At 41.8% G+C, this 20,128-nt stretch overlaps 1 protein-coding gene and 1 long non-coding RNA gene across 2 annotated transcripts in view; one reads left to right on the forward strand and one right to left on the reverse strand.

Moving 5' to 3' along the window:
• Positions 1 to 20,128, forward strand: part of LOC311005308 — a 457,476-nt gene that overhangs the window by 196,842 nt on the left and 240,506 nt on the right. The window lies entirely within an intron of this gene.
• Positions 1,869 to 19,467, reverse strand: LOC311008038 (KH homology domain-containing protein 4-like; the record flags this gene model as incomplete). Its single annotated transcript, XM_084001472.1, has 16 exons — positions 19,296 to 19,467; positions 18,200 to 18,455; positions 17,132 to 17,251; positions 16,964 to 17,040; positions 16,727 to 16,779; positions 15,635 to 15,837; positions 12,614 to 12,822; positions 11,288 to 11,348; positions 10,368 to 10,425; positions 9,891 to 10,126; positions 8,901 to 9,008; positions 8,069 to 8,154; positions 7,815 to 7,948; positions 6,186 to 6,257; positions 3,221 to 3,338; positions 1,869 to 1,917 (listed from the first exon to the last, which is right to left on the reverse strand). Exons 1-16 carry the CDS (start codon positions 19,322 to 19,324, stop codon positions 1,869 to 1,871), a joined length of 1,869 nt encoding a protein of 622 aa, XP_083857598.1. The 5' UTR covers positions 19,325 to 19,467.

Below are 20,128 nucleotides of genomic sequence, written 5' to 3' on the forward strand. Positions count from 1 at the left end.
CTCGGCTCTGCATGACGCGGCACGGCTCGGCACAGCTCGGCTCTGCATGGTGCGGCACGGCTCGGCACTGCTCGGCACTGCTCGGCACTAGATGGCGCGGCATGGCTCGTCAGTGCTCCGCATGGCGCGGCACTGCTCGGCTCTGCATGGCGTGGCACGGCCCGGCACTGCGAGGCTCTGCATGGCGCGGCGCGGCGCGGCACTGCTAGGCTCCGCATGGCGTGGCACGGCGCGGCACTGCTAGGCTCCGCATGGCGTGGCACGGCCCGGCACTGCTAGGCTCTGCATGGCGTGGCGCGGCTCAGTACTAAAAATGGTACCTGGTACTATTTCAGTACCTGGTACCAGGTACTAGGGCTAGTGGAAAAGCAGTTTCCGGGCTCGTGGCTGTGAGCACCCAACTCAATAGGGTTTGAATGGAAAGTAGACGCCCAGAGCGCTGAAAACGCGCCTGGTGGACACGGCCCCTAAGACTGTAGACCACTTACAACAGAATTCAAAATAGGCTGGGATAATAAATCAAAGGAAAAGTTTATCAAAAAAGAAATATTGCTCAACTCTCCAAAAACAAAAACTACAGTCTGTACAGACAGTCATGACATGTGCCTCAGCTCATTTGATTTTGTTTTTAAGACTTTATAAAGTCGTGAAAAGACTTTTTAATACTTTTTAAGGGTCTTAATTTTCCCAAAATTTATTTATCACCTTTTAATACTTTTCAAGACCCCGCGGATACCCTGTTCTAATGTGACCCAGAATAGACAAACATGGAAATATTTCAACGAACTTCTTTAATCAACAGGCACGAGCCACAACCTGTTCTGTATTATGACCAACACAATATTTGACACATGAAGTAGGGGAGACCGGGGACAGTAGCAACAGGGGATGGTTGGTTGCAACATGTCATTTTTCTGCAATCAGGAACAAGCTAGAGTGATTTGTTTTTGTTAAAACTGTTGTCACTCTTTTTGTGATTCTGCTCAAACTTCTATGGTTTAAAGGAGTGATATGTTAACTTTTAGCTGATATGATTAGCATGTATCAAGAGCACTATGTTTAGCGAGCACATGGGGTTTCATCATGGCTGACCGGACAGGGAAAGTCCACGTGCAATATATGAATATAAAAACAGACCACGAAACAGTATTTTGACATTAATTAATTTTTTTTACTGTTGTATTGTTAATATTAAAACGATGAGAGAATAAATGACAATGGCAATATAAAAGTTATTCCCTCACAAATTGTTCCATTCATCCTATGTCACTGAAAGTCTTTTTTTTTTTCAATTTGAATATTTGACATCTGCACATGCAGTAATTCCTCCTCATCTAGACAAATCTATACTGTAATTGCCATCTGATCAAAGCTGATGAATAAATAACACTATAGAACTTACATGTTTGATAATAATCCTTTTTACTAGACATGAAATATATTGTATTTGTAACATGTTGCAACCATCCCCGTTGCAACATCTGACTCCTTACACTCAAATGCAAATTGTGAAGAATGTGGATTCTGTAATCATTTTTTAATTGTGTTGACTATTAACAGACAAATGTAAGTTTATTGTATAAAAATGTGGTTTGTCTAATCCAAACCGTCTTTGAGTAAGAGAGCCAAATGCAAAAAGTGTTGCAACTGTCCCCGGTCTCCCCTAAATAAATTGGCCTTTGGTCAGCCCTATATATTATGGTATTAAACTACATCTTTTTATTTAACTAGGCTAGTTAAATCACAGTAGCGTATACTGATTTGTTGAACTTACAGGCTTGTTACTAAGTATGTATTAATTATCATGATAAATAAAACTCAACCTGTCACACAGCTCCATCTCGTCTCTGTGTGGCGTTCAAGGACAGTCAGGACAGTCTGAGGACAGCGGACGGCGATGACGGCGGACATGCCATGCTGTGGGACACAAGCCTCAATTTCAAATATAGGCTACACTGCAAAAACTCAAAATCTTACCAAGAATATTTGTCTTATTTCTAGTTAAAATGTCATTTCTAGTCAAAAACAAATCTAATTCTACTAAAAATAAGAACATACACATAAAAAGCAGCTTGTTTTTAGACACTTTTTACTTTTTTCAAGCATATTTTCACTTGAAATAAGTAGAAAAATCTGACAGTGGAGCAAGTTTTTCTTTCTTATTACAAGCACAAAAAACTTGCTTTCACTGGCAGATTTTTCTACCTATTTCAAGTGAAAATGTGTTTGAAACAAGTGAAAATGATCTAAAAACAAGTAAATTTTAAGGTGATGAGTCTTATTTTAAGTGGAAAGAGATTAGTTTTGACTAGAAATGAGACATTTCGACAAGAAATAAGACAAATATTATTGTAAAGATGTTGAGTTTTTGCAGTGTATAGCCTACTCTGTACAGCACAGGCAAATGCCCACATCACCACAGGCAGGAATTCTCTCAACAGGTCTAACTTGTAAAAACAAAAAAAACAAAAAAAAGAGCTTATAATTAATCACACAAATCTTTCTATTATTCAAAGATTGGCACGGCGGCCTAGTAATAGACAGTGTGCTCAGCTCAGTTGTGCAGCAAAACCTGAATTTTCCATAAGAAGCCGGGGGTAGTAAGCAATGTTCCCTCTAATTTTCAAAACTCCTGAGCAGAAATTCAACTCCCCTGATGACCTGCTTGAGCGACTGTGAGCAACAGCTTAAGCGTACACAGTACGTCCACATGCTGGTGCTATGGCCTCACCTCTCCAACTCCAAATATCAATACTATTGGCTACTACTATTATGATTAATAACAGATTATTTTGACAACATTACCTAGGCTGCGCCTGCTCCATATCTAGGTCAGTTACAGTTAATGATAACAAAATACAATATTGTTTTGGCAAAATAGATTTTGCATTTATTGCCATATGAACAATATGAAAAAAATAACTAACATCAAGTTGGTGTCATCAACTCTTGGCACAGAAGCATTCTAATAATTCTCAAGCAAAAACTTAAATCGTAGTTGCACTACAGACCACGGTTAAGGTCGTACATTTCACAATTAGAAGCGCACGTTAGGGAGAAATAAACAGTAAACTAGTCGGGGATATTTGAATGTGCAACTTTTTTGTCTTCTGGGCAAAGAGGTGGAGCAGTAAAACACCTTAGAGGGAACAGTGGTAGTAAGTCTGCTTCACCTTGAGCTGAGCTGCTGTCCAAACACTTAGTGCATCCCATCCCTGACCTGTCGCTGGACGTCCCACACTCCTCTCCACTCACTGCCTCTCCTCTTCTTCTGAACCTCCCTGCTGCCAGCGGGTTGATGCCAGGGTCCCCGGACTCCCCGCCTGTTGCTGCGGCCACTGTTTCCCACAGTTTCAAATAAATTACGTTAAGGCACACACACGCAGCTTCTGCTCACCTGACTCTGTGCAGCTTCTTCATTAAATCCAAACAGTCCGACACAGCGACGCACTGCTCCTCTTTGACTCTAAAGTCTCTGTAGCTCATCAGCCCGGAACTCGCCGTCATGGACCCAGAGCAGCTACAGCGCAGCGTTATGACCTCAACCATGGTTGATGAGAGCAGAAATGTTGTTGTTGTAATGAAAATGGGCAGGCTCGTGAACATGCGAATTTACACCAAATGGTCACGAGTCAAAACGAGCGACACAAGCGCGAATCTCGCGTTTGGTCGCGCGTCAAAACTCGAGCGAAAAAAAAAAAGCGTTCCTCGTGTTTGGTGGGAAGCCCCTTGTGGGTCTTCCCACCAAACACGATGAAATAGACGAAGACGCGAAGGTCCCGTCGCCATAAAAGAATCGGGTGTATTGCGTCGCAAAAAAAAAAGTTGCGTATAACGCGTCTCGCGCCTAATCGCGTCTTTGCGTTACGGCCTTTTACACCGCGGACGTAACGAATAAACGGTTACGGTGTGAACGAACAACATAGAACAGGACCAGACGTGGCGTTGTTTCCTCTTTTCACCGACAGCTCCACTCTCCCTCACTTACACCAACTACTGTTATTGTTGAGGCCAGATAATTGTGGGATTTGTAGTTTTTGACCAATCGCAGGTTGTGCTCGTTCTTTTCTGTGATTTTTCAGGGGCAAATGCGAGTGAAATGCTCGCCCATGGTGGGCATAAGAAAATTTAAGACCTGTCTAAAATTATTTAAGACTTGAACACAATAATTCAACAAATTTAAGACATTTTAAGGCCTAAAATTTAGATTTTCAAATTTTAGACTTTTTAAGACCCTGCAAAAAAGGCGATTGCTAACAAGTTGCTCCAAAAGACTACAAACCCTTTGGGGGACATTAAACGCCTTAATGGAGGTTATCTGAAGTTATTTATGGCTCTTCAACAAGTCAAAACGGTCCCATTTCCCCATTAGACAATGTTTTTAACATAAAGCAGCTGAAACCAGTGGAAAGCTTAGTGGTGGTGACCGTGTAGCTTTTTTACTTCTGGACGTCGCATTAAGCTTCAGACACGGTAGAAAAGGAGTTCATATGTGAAGATTATCTCACTGAACTAAACTCTGAAGGATCAGAAACAAAACACAAAGCAGAAACCACATTCACTTTCTTTACTGGAACCAGCGCCGTGATGAACTTCAGCCCTGGATCGACTCTATTAACCCTTTTACATAATAAAGAAACTTTATTGAACATGTGCAGATGAACACCGGGGGGGTTTTCAGTTGTTTTTATTGTAGTATTCCATGGGAACAGGCAATACACCATTTTCCAAGATAAGAAAAGGTTTCACTGAATTTTACAATATGTACTTCCACCATCGGTGACTGCAGCAGAGCAGCTGTTGAAGTTCAAAAAAATAATAAAATAAAAATGAAAATGAGGGGCTTGTTTCTGTTTAACAAAAAGATCGAAAATTTAAATAAAAACAAGAAGAAAAAAAAATCTATTTGTTGTATTTATACAATTGTCTTCACAACTGAAGAGGAGAAATCCACCCTGCACCTCCACACTGATGATGAAGATGAAGATGATGAGGCGCTTTGCTTTTCTGGACCAAATCTGTATTTTTATTTTTATTTTTTAGGTAAGTGCATGTGTTGGGAGTCAGTAAAAAATAAAATCACACATGTTGTTGGTTAGAGGGGTCGCAGAAAGGCATTCTGGGAGAAAAACGTAACAAAACAAAACAAAAAGAACAAGCTAAAACAGATGTAGAGGAATGAAAACCAACAGCAAAACATTCACCAAAACATCCCAGAGCTTCTTATCGATCATATATCACTGATAAAGGAACACAGCTTCAGTCATGTGGCGCCTGAAACTTTTAAAGGGACAGTTCAACATTTAGTCAGCTCCTCCTCTCACCATAATAACCCCCTATAGTCACAGCAGCAGGTTCATCATCACCTTTAATTATCAGTGCATGTTGTTTTGAGACGTGAGGTGCTTGCGAAACGGTAACTTTCACCCCTTCCCTCAAAAATTCATCAAATACACAATCCAACAACTCCCCCAAAATACTCTGAACTACTTTACTTTCTCTTTTTGAAATCCCTCCGCCCAGCAGCAGCAGCCGTGTCTGGAATGTAGTTCCGGCTGCATTTAGTACCTCTAAAAACAACTCTGTGTGGTAACGTTGTGTTATTATCTCATAGCGTGGTGAATGTGCAGGTCACAACTTGTCCACCAGAGCGTTGTGGAGTTGTTGGATTGTGTATTTGATGAGTTTGATGAGGGAAACCAAGAAATCCCATGATTTGAGTTCTAAAAATAGCTTGCACTGACAATTAAAGGTGATGATGAACCTACTGCTATGACTATAGGGATTATGGTGAGAGGAGGATCTGACTAAATGTTGAACTGTCCCTTTAAAGTGTCTTTTTTTTTTTATAGAAAACCACCACATCTTTTTTTTTTTTTTTTAACTGAAGCAAAAAACTATCAAATTAAAACATTAAAGCAGCTGTTTGTAGTAAAAACAGTGGACGAGGAACCAGGGTGGACTTTTCCGTCTAATGTTTACTCTCTCTTTTTTTTTTAAGTCTGATAAACTGAATGTGGGGGCTTTAAGTCTGGGGGGGGGGGGGTTTCCTGGACTGGGCGGGGGTTATGAGTTATCTGTCTTACTGCTGCGTGTCCTCTCCTCCTCTTCGTCGTCGTCGTCGGAGGAGGAAGAGGAGTCTCCTCCGTAGGGAACGAGCCCCGAAGCATCATCATCCACTTTACTCCTCTTCTGCTTCTTCTCCTCCTTCTCCTTCTTCTCCTCACACACTTCCTGCACCGGGACGATGACGCAGCCTGCGAGGAGGAGAGAGAGAGAAACATGGAGAGACAGAGAAGAGAAGAAAAGGAGAGAAAGATGGAGAGAAAGAGGGGAGGGGGAGAGAGAACAGAACCAGAAGGAAAGCCCCATTGAGGAGCCCCATGTTTTGCCCCCGGTTGGTTTTTAGAGTTGGTTTGATCCGCGGCCGAAGGGCGGGGGGAGGAGGGGGAGATCATATCAAATGAAACGGCAGAGGCACAGTCACAGGCACAGTCACAGCACAGCAGAACACATCCCATAATAGGTAGGCAGCAGCAGCAGCAGCAGGTCCAGGACACATGTTGAGAGAGAGAGAAACAAGGGGAAAGACAGAAAAACATATACAAGAAGAGACAGTTAGTTGGGCTGGTTAGAGACGTCCAACACAAGGCTCCTCTTCCTCCTCCTCTTCCTCCTCCTCCACCAGGTGGGGGTGGGGGTGGGGGGTTTCATGCACGGTAGAAATGTCTGAATAGACCCGTTTACTGTTTGTAAACTAAGACGACAACATGAGCTGCGTCGCGTTCTGGTGACGGAGCTACGGGCTGTAATATAATGTTTTATCGGTCAAAGATCAAGACGTTCACCTCAACAAACTGATTCTATCAAATGGAAACCGACTTCCACATCCGTATTCTACCTGTGAGTGGGAAGACCAAGGGGGTAGATTGCACTACACGCAGGCGTAGCTCACAGTCGGCCATATTGGGACGGGCAACTTGCTCTGACTCTGGCTGCAGTTAAAGCAAAAAAAATCTTTTGACTGAAATGTTTTTTTGCAAACTGAACTCTAGTGGGGAGCAAAAACAAATCTCATATTAATCTAGGGGTCTGGACCAGCCATTCAAGGGCCCGTTTCCTCTGCTATTTGTCCGTGCAGCGGTGCACCGCGGACATGCACGGTAAAAAAAAAAAAAAAAAAAAAAACGAATGCGCGCCGTTATGTCCGCTCGGACCGCGGCCACTCGGAACAACAGGTCCGCTCATGCCGACGTCAAACAGCTGCAGGAGACCCAACGCTACTACGTAGCCTACCGGTATCTGCCTCCAGCAAGTGACAGTCACGTCACCGGGCTCATACACGCGGCAGGCCAGGGTTATCCCCCACAATCTTACTTTTTTTCCTTCACTGATTAGCGGGAGAAATTACCGACCGGGAGCCGACCCCCACCCCCTCCTCCTGTGCTCGCCGCTCGCCCCCCCCCCCAAAATCTGTAAATGAACTGAGAGTAATATCACATTTTATTTGAGCTCCATGTGTTTTATTTCTCTTTGTAGTTTCTCATAGATTGCCTGTTTTGGAGGCTTTTTAATCCGAGGAAAAAAGGCGATTTTGACAACTCCAACACAACAACCCGACATTTTGATGCTTCTGGCGGTTTTTATTTAACGTTAAGAGTTCGTCCTGCTGCTCGCCCGTTTGAGTGGCCGAAGCAGAAACAGTTCTTGTATTACCAAACTGCGCGCGCAGCGTTTCTATGGCGTGGGCTGTAAACGGGTCTATACGCTCTCAGGCTCTCAGGCTGAATGAAGACAGAAAGAAGCGCTCATACCCGGTGATGCTCCGCTGCTGCTGCTGCTGCTGCTGCTGCTGCTCAGACCGGTCACTTCGTCTGCGTCTCGGGGCCGTTTACGTGCGACAGGAGAAGGAGCCACGAAGGGAGGAGGAGGAGGAGGCATCAGAATCCTGAGAGCAGAGAGAGGAGAGACCCGTCAGGGTTTCTGCACCGCACGAGATGCACAAAGAGCAACACAACACTACACAACACAACACAACACACTGAGGAAATGAGATCTATTAACGGACCTTTCTACTGCTTTTTCCTCCCCGGCGCTGGAGGCAGGAAGCGCTGAGTCCTGATGGGCAGCGGCCTCGGGAGAACGGCTGCTCGGCTGAAACATTCACATGCACACACAGGTCAAAACTTATACACATATTTTATTATTATTATAAAATATTTATTCATTTATTATTTATTCAAGAAAGCTTTCTGCTGAATTTTAGTACATTTTTCATTGTCTTTTTTAAAAACTTTTATTAACTTGTGTCCCTTTTAATTAAGCTTGTTCTGTAGCACTTTGAGATTGCTTAAATGTAAAGTGCATTATAAATAAAATGTATTATTATTATTATATAATAAGCGTGCTTTTTCAGTTTAGTTTATTTGAAAGGGACAATGCACATTAATAAACATTGTATAAAAAAAACACATGTAAATGCACTCGAATTAGCTTAAAAAGCTAGTTTTCATTGATTGTCCCTCTGCCAGATTGTACAAGGCAACCTTTAAGAAGAACAACAATGGAATAAAATATAGTACCACATAGGGTAAAACACATACACATACTAACTGTCCGTAATACATACATAATAAATACACATTTGGACAACAATGAGCTACCCACCCTGAATACTTTTAGATCTCGCCTAAAAACTCATTTTTACTCCCTGGCTTTTAATACAGCATGAGAGTTGTGTGGTCTCGGTTTTTCTTTTATTGTATTTTTATATTTCTCAGTGTTTTATCTGATCTTTTGTTGCTTTTAATTAACTGTATTTTAACTTTAACTTTCTTTATTTTACTGTTTTGTATCTGTTGTGCAGCACTTTTATGCGTGTGTGTGTGTCTATGGCCAACCTGCTCTTCCTTCGCCGCCTCGTGGAAATGACGCCTGGGACTTCCTGTTTCGGGGTTCGGGTTGTTCAAAGATCCTTCAGGCTCCACGGTCTCACTGCTGCCAGGATCCTTCACACACACACACACACAAACACACAAACGTACAGACACACACACACACACACTGATGCTGCAGTAAACCAGAACCAGAACGCCTCAACAGGTTTCATAAACCTTTATATATTATGTTTTAATGCCTGAACAATGAGCTAAAAACCTTTAACAGTGAGTTTTATGAGCTGTCATTTGTGTGTTTGTGTGTGATCAGTTTTAAAGGGACAGTTCAACATTTAGTCAGATCCTCATCACCCCATAATCCCTATAGTCATAGCAGTAGGTTCGTTACCTTTAATTGTCGGTGCAAGCTGTTTTTAGAACGGCGGAGCAGAGCCGTGAGCTGCTCAGAGCTACGCTACGGAGGCTCATTATGGGATTTCTTTGGTTTCCCTCATCAAACTCATCAAATACACAATCCAACAACTCCACAACGCTCTGGTGGACAAGTTGTGACCTGCACATTCACCACGCTATGAGATAATAACACAATGTTACCAGACAGAGTTGTTTTAGAGGGAAATACAGAGACTGTTGATGAAAAACTGTCCCTGAAGGCAACGTGCATCAGTGGTTTTGCATGAATTTCCCTCTAAAACAACTCTGTCTGGTAACGTTGTGTTATTATCTCATAGCGTGGTGAATGTGCAGCTCACAACTTGTCCACCAGAGCGTTGTGGAGTTGTTGGATTGTGTATTTGATGAGTTTTGATGAGGAAAAGGCGAACCCCGATCTGAAAACAACATGCACCGATAATTAAAGGTGATGATGAACCTACTGCTATGACTATAGGGATTATTTATGGTGAGATCTGACTAAATGTTGAACTATCCCTTTTAAACTAAACTAAATCTCTTCGCTCTGAGACTGTTGCAGCTTTAATCTCTGCTCATTACCTGGACCAGATAGGGATGCGGTTTCCTAGGACACACCGGATACTGAACCATTGCCTGAGAAGATGGAGGGTTTGTCGACATGTTAGAATGACTTGAGGGACCATTTGCATTACTCCAATAACCACGGTCTCCTGGATACGCTGAATAGCCGCCAGCATACCCATTTGCTGGGTAGTTATACCAGGACGCCTGGCTAGAGTAATTGCTATTAGGTGGAAATCCATGTGCTGCGTATGCTGAAATGAAAGTATAGAGTGTGGAGTTAATAGCATATTATCACACGGATCAATAAACAGGGTGTTTTCAGACAGACAGACATAGTGTATCTGGCCTACGGCTTCAACATGAGGTTCAACATGACGCTCAGCAGCGGTAAGACGGACGCAGTCAGCTACTACCTGTCTGACATCTGGCCACTCACTCACTGCTGCTGGAAATTTGCCTCTTTAGATATTAAAAGAGTAAAGAAACACTCACGTTGTGTGGAGCCGGTGGCCGTGTACATCGACACCATGCGGCCGTGTTCAGCTCTCACCTGCAACACAACGGCAAACACACACACACTGTGTAAAGAAGAGCTGCATTTAAATATAAATAAAAGGTAAAACAGTCAGAGGCAGGGATGTCACCGTTATAGATCGTCTTGGTACGATTATTGTCAGAGAAATCGTCACGGAAATACGATTATCATGCAACAGCATTCCTACACATTTGAAATTTCCAAATTCCAGACTTTTTCCTATGGAAAGCCGTTTTAGTCATAATGAAATAAATTAATAAATGCATAAATAAATAAATATAGCTATGAAATGAGTCCCGATTTAAATAAATAGGATGATAAATAGATATAAATGAAATATAAATACATATATTTTTATTTTAAAAACAACATTTTTATTTTTCCAGGTGACTTTTATTTTCTAACGCCTCATTTATTTATTTCCAGATACTTTTATTTCCTAATGTCACATTTATTTATTTCCGGCGACTTTTATTTCATAACGTCACATTTATTTCACTCTCTTTTATTTCATGCTGCAATATTCAAATGAGGGGGCGGGGTTATCTGGACCTCCTTGTGAAAACAAGTTAACGGTGACATCCGTCCCTGGTCGGAGGTGGTTAACCTCCAAACAGATGCATTGTGGGTAGGTGCAGAGCACAGATGCATTGTGGGTAATTGTGGGTAGGTGCAGAGCACTCGGGACCTATCGCTGGAGATCAGGTGGTTCACGCTACCACGGTTACTGTAGGAGGTTGGTATCAGTGAAACTACGAGCTTTAATAGTTTCACCTTCTTTTACCTCCAGTGAGTCGTGGACTGAATTCAGACCAACAACTCCACAACAACACAACAGTATCCATGGTGACGTCATGATGATGATGAATGAACTCACGGTTTCCAGGAGACTCTCGGTGAGTTTCTTCGCTGCCTCCAGTCCGGCTGCGTTCGGGTGGCTGCAACACACACGGTCAGGTCAATACACTGATTTTAACAAACAGTCTGACAGAATGATTTTAATGTTTTTACTTTTGACTTTTTGTTTTGTGACCAATTCAGCTGGATCTTCCAAATCTTTTATGACAATTATTCAACTTCCAGTTTTTACACCAGTCTGCTTAAAGGTCCAGTGTGTAATAATTGTCAAGGTTTATCGGCAAAATCTGAAGATACTACCCTTATACTTGTATGATTGTACAATTGCTATAAAATAAATGTTTGGTTTCTGTATCCTTATAATTCTTCTTTTATATTTACAGCTCTGGAAAAAATCACCTCAAGACCACTTCGAAATGATGAGTTCCTCTGGTTTTACTATTCATAGCTATGTGTTTGAGTAAAAAAAACACCTTTGTTTCATTCTATAACCTACTGACAAAATTTCTCCCAAATTGGAAATAAAAATATTGTCATTTAGATCATTTATTTGCAGAAAATGGCAACAGGTCAAAATAACAAAAACAATGTTGGTGTTTTCAGACCTTACCGTATAATGCAAAGAAAACAAGTTCATATTCATTTTAAAACAACACAACACTACTTTTTAAACTTAGGAAGAGTTTAGAAATCAACATTGGTGGAATAATTCCAATTTTTAATCGCAGCAGTGTTTTTTATTTATTTATTTATTTATAATCTGTCTTCCTCATTAAATATGATTTGGTTCAGGTGAGCAGCTCAGTAGAGTGAGGTGCTTGTGTTGGAGTTCAATAGACACTGGAATCGATGGCTGCCATACATGTAGAGAAGCTGATTTATTAACAACATTTTGGAGTGGTCTCTTTATTTTTTCCAGAGCTGTACATACATATAGCAAGGGTCTTGCTTTAGAGAGCGTCGCCATGTTTGTACGGCAGCCTGAAGGGAAAATCCAGCCAGTCTGAGAGAATGTTTCAAGAGTTTCACGTTCATAAATAAACCAACGGAGAAGGAGGAAACAGCAGAGAGAGCGAGTTAGTTGTTGGTGAGAAGTTTTTGAGTTATAAATAATTTCAGCACAAGTTTTTTTGTCCTCGACGGGAGCAGTGAGTGTGAGCGAGCGAGTGAGCGCTGCAAACTAGAATCTGAACGCTGGATGTCGCGGTTTTACCAACATTTTACACACTGGACCTTTAAGTGTTTCTACGAGCTCTCAGCTGAGTCATACAGGAAAGTCGAACTGGAATCCTGAAACAAAACTTGACAAAGTATCAAAAAAGCTCAAAGCTCTGAGCGAACGTACCTGATGTAAACATAAAGAGGCTCGAAGGACTCTCTCTTCGACGCTTGTTCGATGTAGCCGGAGGTTTTTCCCCTGAGGAAGACTCGAGCCCCGGTCTCGGTCTGGATGTGGCTCAGGTACGAACCCCCCGGTCCCTCCACCTTCTCGTTCACGTTGAACGACGGCAGCGCCTGGTCCAGACCCACAAAAATCTTTGTGTGCACAAAACTCTAAAGGACGAGGAGACAAAGTGGTTTACTGACGTCCCCTGGTTGTGTGTGTCGACATCTTAAAGGGATAGTTCAACATTTTGGTGAATAGGCCTATTACCATAATCCCTATAGTCATAGCAGTAGGTTTGTTACCTTTAATTGTCATTGTTAATTGAGGGAAATACAGAGACTGTTGATGAAAAACTGTCCCTGAAGGCAACGCACATCAGCGGTTTTGCATGAATTTCCCTCTAAAACAACTCTGTGTGGTAACGTTGTGTTATTATCTCATAGCGTGGTGAATGTGCAGCTCACAACTTGTCCACCAGAGCGTTGTGGAGTTTTGGGATTTTGTATTTGATAAGTTTGATGAGGGAAACCAAGAAATCCCATAATGAGCCTCCGTAGCGTAGCTCTGAGCAGCTCACGGCTCTGCTCCGCCGTTCTAAAAACAGCTTGCACCGACAATTAAAGGTAACGAACCTACTGCTATGACTATAGGGATTATGGCAATGGGCCAATTTGCCAAAATGTTGAACTATCCCTTTAATGTTCACTAAAGGTAGAAGAAGCTTTGTGAGCAGATGCAGTGATCCGGGGCCTCCGCCTGTAGACCCAGATGTTCTCTCTGCTGTTCATCTGGGAGGTGAGTATCAGTGAGAGCAACATGGTCTTCTCTTGCCTCACTTTCTTTTACCTCCATTTACAAACAAGAAGCAATAACAATGACTTTATTCATCCCCAAAGGGAAATTCATTTGTCTGTCAGCTCATCTACCATTTGAAGAAGAATTAAAAGTCCTGACAACTCAGATATTTAAAGGGATACACCAAAAAAAAGTTTTTGTGTCTTGCCTCACTCCTGAGTCCATGACCAGCAGATAGACACCATCCTTTCGACTGTGCGTGCAGTAACAAGGGAGATAGAGCCGTATCGCCTGTAATTAGCTTAGCTCAAACACTGGAAGTGTATGGGTAGTGTTAGCCTGCCTCCACCTAAAGTTGCTAATTAGCTTAGCTCAAACACTGGAAGTGTATGGGTAGTGTTAGCCTGCCTCCACCTAAAGTCATCAGAGAAACTCTTCAGCAACTCTAAACGGAAACCGGCGGGCCGATCTTCGTCTCAGAGCTGACAAAACTCTCCGGTAAGGCATCTTGAGCGGTCAAATGCCGCTAACGGGACGAGATCGGTCAAAACGGAGGGTTCAAGCAAAGACGCTTTATTTTGGTTCAAGCTAGCTACATCGAGGGTAGGTTAGCTTCCTGTTTCAAAGTAAAAGCACAAATTCTATCGTCATGGTTTTCTGTATGTAAAGGGCAACGGGTGTTTTTTATTTTGTGAAAGTAACCGGAAGTGCGTTGGTCACAACAGCTAGCTTGAGTAGCGCCAAATTCGTCCCAACAAAATTGTCAGACATCAGACATGTCAGCATTAATCATGAGCCTAAATTATTTTTAACCTTGGCAAAGTGTGAAGTATTTTAATAACTGTATGTTTTGTTAACTGAAATGAAATAGGCCTATGTCCTGAGTGTTCGTGATGTGTGAGAGGGTGTATATGCATATGTGTATGGATGTTTAGAATGCTATGTAAATTGATAATTCTTATATTTCTATTGTTCTTATTCACCTGCCCAGGGACGACGGATGGAAAGTAGCTAGTAAGCTAAATCCGGTACAAGGCATCTCGTCTCATTTCGAGACTAATGTTATTTTGTACATTGTCCCTGATACAAATAAACTTATTAAACTAAACTAAATTGTAAACAGCTGGTATTTAGACAAATTAACGACACACTGCTGATCTAAACGGCTACTTTCTCGCCTAAACATGTTTGAAATGTTGATAAAGTGATATATTTACAGAGTTTAGAGCTAAAATGAAATCAGCTTCTGACTGCTGGTTTCAGCTCGGGTAGGAGGCAGGCTAACACTACCCATACACTTCCAGTGTTTGAGCTAAGCTAATTAGCGACTTTAGATAGGAGGCAGGCTAACACTACCCATACACTTCCAGTGTTTGAGCTAAGCTAATTAGCGACTTTAGATAGGAGGCAGGCTAACACTACCCATACACTTCCAGCGTTTGAGCTAAGCTAATTAGCGACTTTAGGTGGAGGCAGGCTAACACTACCCATACACTTCCAGCGTTTGAGCTAAGCTAATTAGCGACTTTAGGTGGAGGCAGGCTAACACTACCTATACACTTCCAGTGTTTGAGCTAAGCTAATTAGCGACTTTAGGTGGAGGCAGGCTAACACTACCTATACACTTCCAGTGTTTGAGCTAAGCTAATTAGCGACTTTAGGTGGAGGCAGGCTAACACTACCCATACACTTCCAGCGTTTGAGCTAAGCTAATTAGCGACTTTAGGTGGAGGCAGGCTAACACTACCTATACACTTCCAGTGTTTGAGCTAAGCTAATTAGCGACTTTAGGTGGAGGCAGGCTAACACTACCTATACACTTCCAGTGTTTCAGCTAAGCTAATTAGCGACTTTAGGTGGAGGCAGGCTAACACTACCTATACACTTCCAGTGTTTGAGCTAAGCTAATTACGGGCGATACGGCTCTATCTCCATGGTTACTGCACGCACAGTAGAAAGGATGGTGTCTATCTGCTGGTCATGGACACGGGAGTGAGGCAAGACACGAAAAAAAATGTTGGCGTATCCCTTTAAACTGTGATGTTTTTCACTGGTTAATTAAGAAAATATGAATGAATGTTGGAAAATATTCAAGTATTTTATCTTTTTATTTTCTATGGCCAAGATGAAACTACGTGCAACATGTTCTCCACCAGTGTCTGAGGAGATGTCATGTCTGCCTACCCCTGAATGAGGCGCTGCGGGCCGGTGTCCTTGTCCCGGCGTCGAGGCGGCGTTGGGCGTCCGCGGCCCCGCAGACGGGGCGACGGGCCGAGGAGGCTGAGGGTAGAGCGTGAGCGGAGGCATCACGGGAACCTGCTGCCCCGACGCCGCCGAGGCCCTCAACACGTCCTCAGAGATGATCTCCTTTATCCTCAGCACGGCCTCTGGTGAGCAGACAGGGCAACGTGGACGTCAGCTCACAACGATTTTACATTTACACATTCAACAACGACACATTTTTACTAGAGATGCACCGATATGCTTGTGCCGATTCGATTCTCTAACGATTTTTGGGTCCCGATTCGATTTAAATTGCAATTCTGATTAAACAAGTATTGCGATTCGATTTTACCAAGTATTGCGATTTTATATTTCAATTATTGTGATTTTCTTTCCTTAAACAAGAGCAGGTTGAACCAAACACTTGACAATACGTCATAAGTCATATTTACAAAAAATAATACACACATCACATCAGTTTGTCTGTTGTGTTCGTTTGTTCACATAGATATCTGTGAACAAACGAACACAACAGGCCGGTTTGACTTTGTCGAGTGTAATGGCACAGAATATATGATCGTACGATAAAGATTGGTCCCCCCCCCCCCCCCCCCCCCCCAAAAAAAAAAAAAAAAAAAAAAAATCGCGATTAATATAAAAATCGAGATCGGATATCAGCTCCGATATTGACTAATTAGCTGGATCGGATATCGGATAAATGAGGCCGATCCAGTCATTTATTTTTTATTAATATCATACACAGCAATAAAATCTAGTGTTATTTATTTCTTTTTGCTGCTAATGTACACTTTGTTATTTGTTAATAAATAATATTAAGTGCATTCATATCTGTGTTAATTTGTTACCTATTTTTTAACAAGGCTAAATGTTTATGTCAAGCCTGATGCCTTCACTGACATGGCGAGGTATACGGTTCATTAATTCAACAGTAGTATCGGATCAGTATCGGGTAGGATCGGTGCATCTCTAATTTTTACATGAACCAATCAGACTCTGCATAATGTGCATATTTTAAAAGAAGGTGACACCTACTATTGACGTTGTCTTGAGTCTTTCCCTGCACGTGCAAATACAAAGGTCTTTGTCTGGAAGAGAGCAGATCAGGAAGGTCAGTCACCACAGATTTTACACTCATACAAACATCCTCTTCTATCTTTATTATCAATAATTCAATTTTTTTAAACATACGTTGCACTCTTGATCAATTAAATGTACTACTTATTTTTATAATATACTGAATACTGAACAGGATCACGTCTGCATACATACCCTGCTACTTTTCCTTTTTCAACGTCACTCATGTAGTGACCTTTTGTAGAGACGACCGCTCCGCTAACCTGCCGAATCTGGAAAAAAACGAGACATTTTATATCAAGTTTCTTTAGAGATGCACAAAAACATTGTGGTTCCACAACATTATAGCTCCCTCGTTCTTACCTCCTCCTGTGTTTTGCCTTTGGTTAGAAGGTCTCTACAGTTTATTGGAACGTCGTTTATGTCGACCTCTGTGACCACCATCTCCTCTGTGGCGGCTGGAACGGGGACACTGGGAGGAGTCTGGAATTAACAGGAAAACTGTCAGTCGTCTAGAAAAAGAGTCATTTCTGATTACATTATTCAGATTATATTTAATTACATTATTTACATCATATACATTCTATTTTATTAATTATTCTATTTATGCACAAGTTTCCGAACATCATCCATGGTCAAAACTGGAAGCCGGTTTTCGCATTTCCGGTGGAATTGTACGTTTCCATAGTTTTCAGTCGTTGTCATAGTTGTGGTTAACACATGGATCTATTAACTAGGGCTGACCCGATTATCATATTTTGATAATCGAAGCTTCGCGGACATGAAATCGATTTTAATCGAAGTTTCGGCGGCCGGTGGGGTGCACGATCGTAACGTCTTAAGCTTGGTTTATGCTTCTGCGTCGCGGCGATGGCAGATCAGGCAGGTTTCCAGGATGCCAAGTCGCCTACTCATTTTAATGTAACAATTGCCGATGAGAACCGGTGTCAAAAAGAATAAAAAAACAAAAAAAAAACAATCGATCACGGACTTAAAGATCGATTACCATGAGAGCGAACGAAGCTTTGAAGCTTCGATTTTTTGGGGTAATAGGGCCCTACTATTAACGCTGGCTTTTAACGCGGATGTCAATTTGTGTGATATCCATTGTTAAAAGCTGAAAAAAAATTAAAATAATCCATGCATTTACCGCGACTACCGAAACCATGGAGACGTAAACATAAAATTCCACCGGAAGAGCAAAACCGGCTTACGTTTTTGACTTTTGGAAAAAGGTGGATAAAGCCAGTTCAGGAGCAACCAGGATGAAATGTCTCCTGGTTGCTCCTAAACTGGCCTTATCCACCTTTTTCCAATGTATGCATTTTACTCTGTGACTTCTGTGTGTGACAGATAAAGTAATCTTGTATCTTGTATATATGATTATTTAAAATGATGTGCTACAGTGTTCATTTGTACAATCATGTGCACCTTTGCCAGTAACGGGGGAGGAGTCAGCAGCTTTCCCTTTGCCATCAACATTGCGTTTATCTTAGCAGCCATAGCTGCAGCCATCTCCACCCCTCCCTGCGGTGCCGGCCTCTCTCCGGCCGGCGGCGGCGGCTGGGACCCGCGGCCGTCCGAGGCAGCGGCGCTGACCGCTCCTGATAAGGACACGGGGTGGGCTGAGCCCTCATTGCTCCTCTGTTTGGGCTGGGCTGTCTGGTCCCAGCGGCTGCTCAGGCACCTGCAATACAACAACACAACATTTTAAATGAACATTAGATAGTAAAACGGTCAAAGGAAACTGTCTGTATTGATCTTGAGGATGATTTTATTAAAGTTAGATGAGAGGAGAGGTGTGATCAACATATAATTGTGAAGTTTCTCAGTTTCCAACATAAACAATCTCATTTTTGAGATTTATAACCTAAAGTGTGATGTGTGATATCCTCTGTCTTTGCACCTTTCGCTCATACAAGTTAATAAACACACAGGAAAACACTTGTTGGGACAAAAACAAGACCTAAAAACTACATTTGCTAAGTTACCGCTATTTATTTATCTATCTATCCCCGGCTGTAGATTGTTGCAGCCCGGGCTAACTTATGTTATTATTTGTTTCACGATGTTTAAATGTTTCGTGTTTTCCAAAAAAGTTATTTTTTCTCACTTTGTATCGTTAGTTTTCTGTTTACTCTGAGCTAAGCCAAACTTAGCTGCTAGCATTAGCAGAAAGTGCAGCTAAGCCTGAGCTAGCTCACTTAGCAAAGTTCAGATGCTGTATTTAAACAAACGTATTATCGATTATCAGTTCAAAGACTGGGTGAATATAGTTTGGGACTATTTTTTTTATCACACATACACTGATTAATCCGCTCGTGTTGACTTTAAAACCAACATCTCACATCCCACAAGCTACCACCGATTAGCAGGCCACGGACCGTGATGCTAACAGCAGCTAGCCTAGCCTATCCGATCGTAGCGTTAGTTTAGCTTAGCCTAGCTTAGCTTAGCCTAGCCTGTGAACCGTTACACACGTTACCAGGCTAATTTAACGGCTAACGAGCATCAGCACGGTACTCACGGTGTTTGTCCAGTCATTCCCGAAGACATAGCACCAGCACCAGCACCAGTCTCCACCGAATCTGCGGTTTATAATTTAAAAAAAAGAAAAGTTTCTAGTGTATTTTCCGATGGACGACGCGAGCCATCAGTCCGCTCTCTCTTCTCTCCGGCGCCGGCGACTTCTTCTGACGACGTCGACGTCGCGTCGCCGAGTGTGACGCACCGGAAACTGCGTGCGGCCTTGTTTTGTTACGTAACCCCCAAAGTTTAACCCTTAACCTTTACTTTTTCTCTCCATTTCATAAAAGCCCTCAATCTAATGAAAACGAGAAAAAAAAGCAATTTAACTGTGTAATATTATTGATAAATATGATTTATAAAAGAAGCCTCTGTTTATATTAGGATTTATTTTATTAATTGTATACACATATGTGGATGTGGATGTAATGGCTATGTTTTGATTGTTTTTTGTTGTTTTTTTTAAGGCAAATTTTATTGACAATTCAGGTATTACATTTAGTAAAACATACAAAACAAAGAACAATACAATGCCAGGGGGTCACGGTATTCAAAATAGTATACAAAACATTGCTATTAATCCAATAAAATATTATATAAAATGCATAACTCAGTGGTTTTAATAGCTTTTTTGTTTGATGAATATTGGATAGTTGTGAAGTATTGTTTGAGTTCCTTCTCAAAAATTAAAAACAATGGTGATAAGCGAATTTGGATTTGTGTATGTGGTATTTTGCAAGTAAAACAAGCAGGTTGATGATGTTTTGATTGTTTGCGTTCTTTCCCTGGGTTCTCATATGCACCTGTTCCTTTATTGAGTTGTTAAAGAAACTA

This window comes from Trachurus trachurus, assembly GCF_905171665.1.
Source record: "Trachurus trachurus genome assembly, chromosome: 3".
Classification (NCBI taxonomy): Eukaryota; Metazoa; Chordata; class Actinopteri; order Carangiformes; family Carangidae; genus Trachurus; species Trachurus trachurus.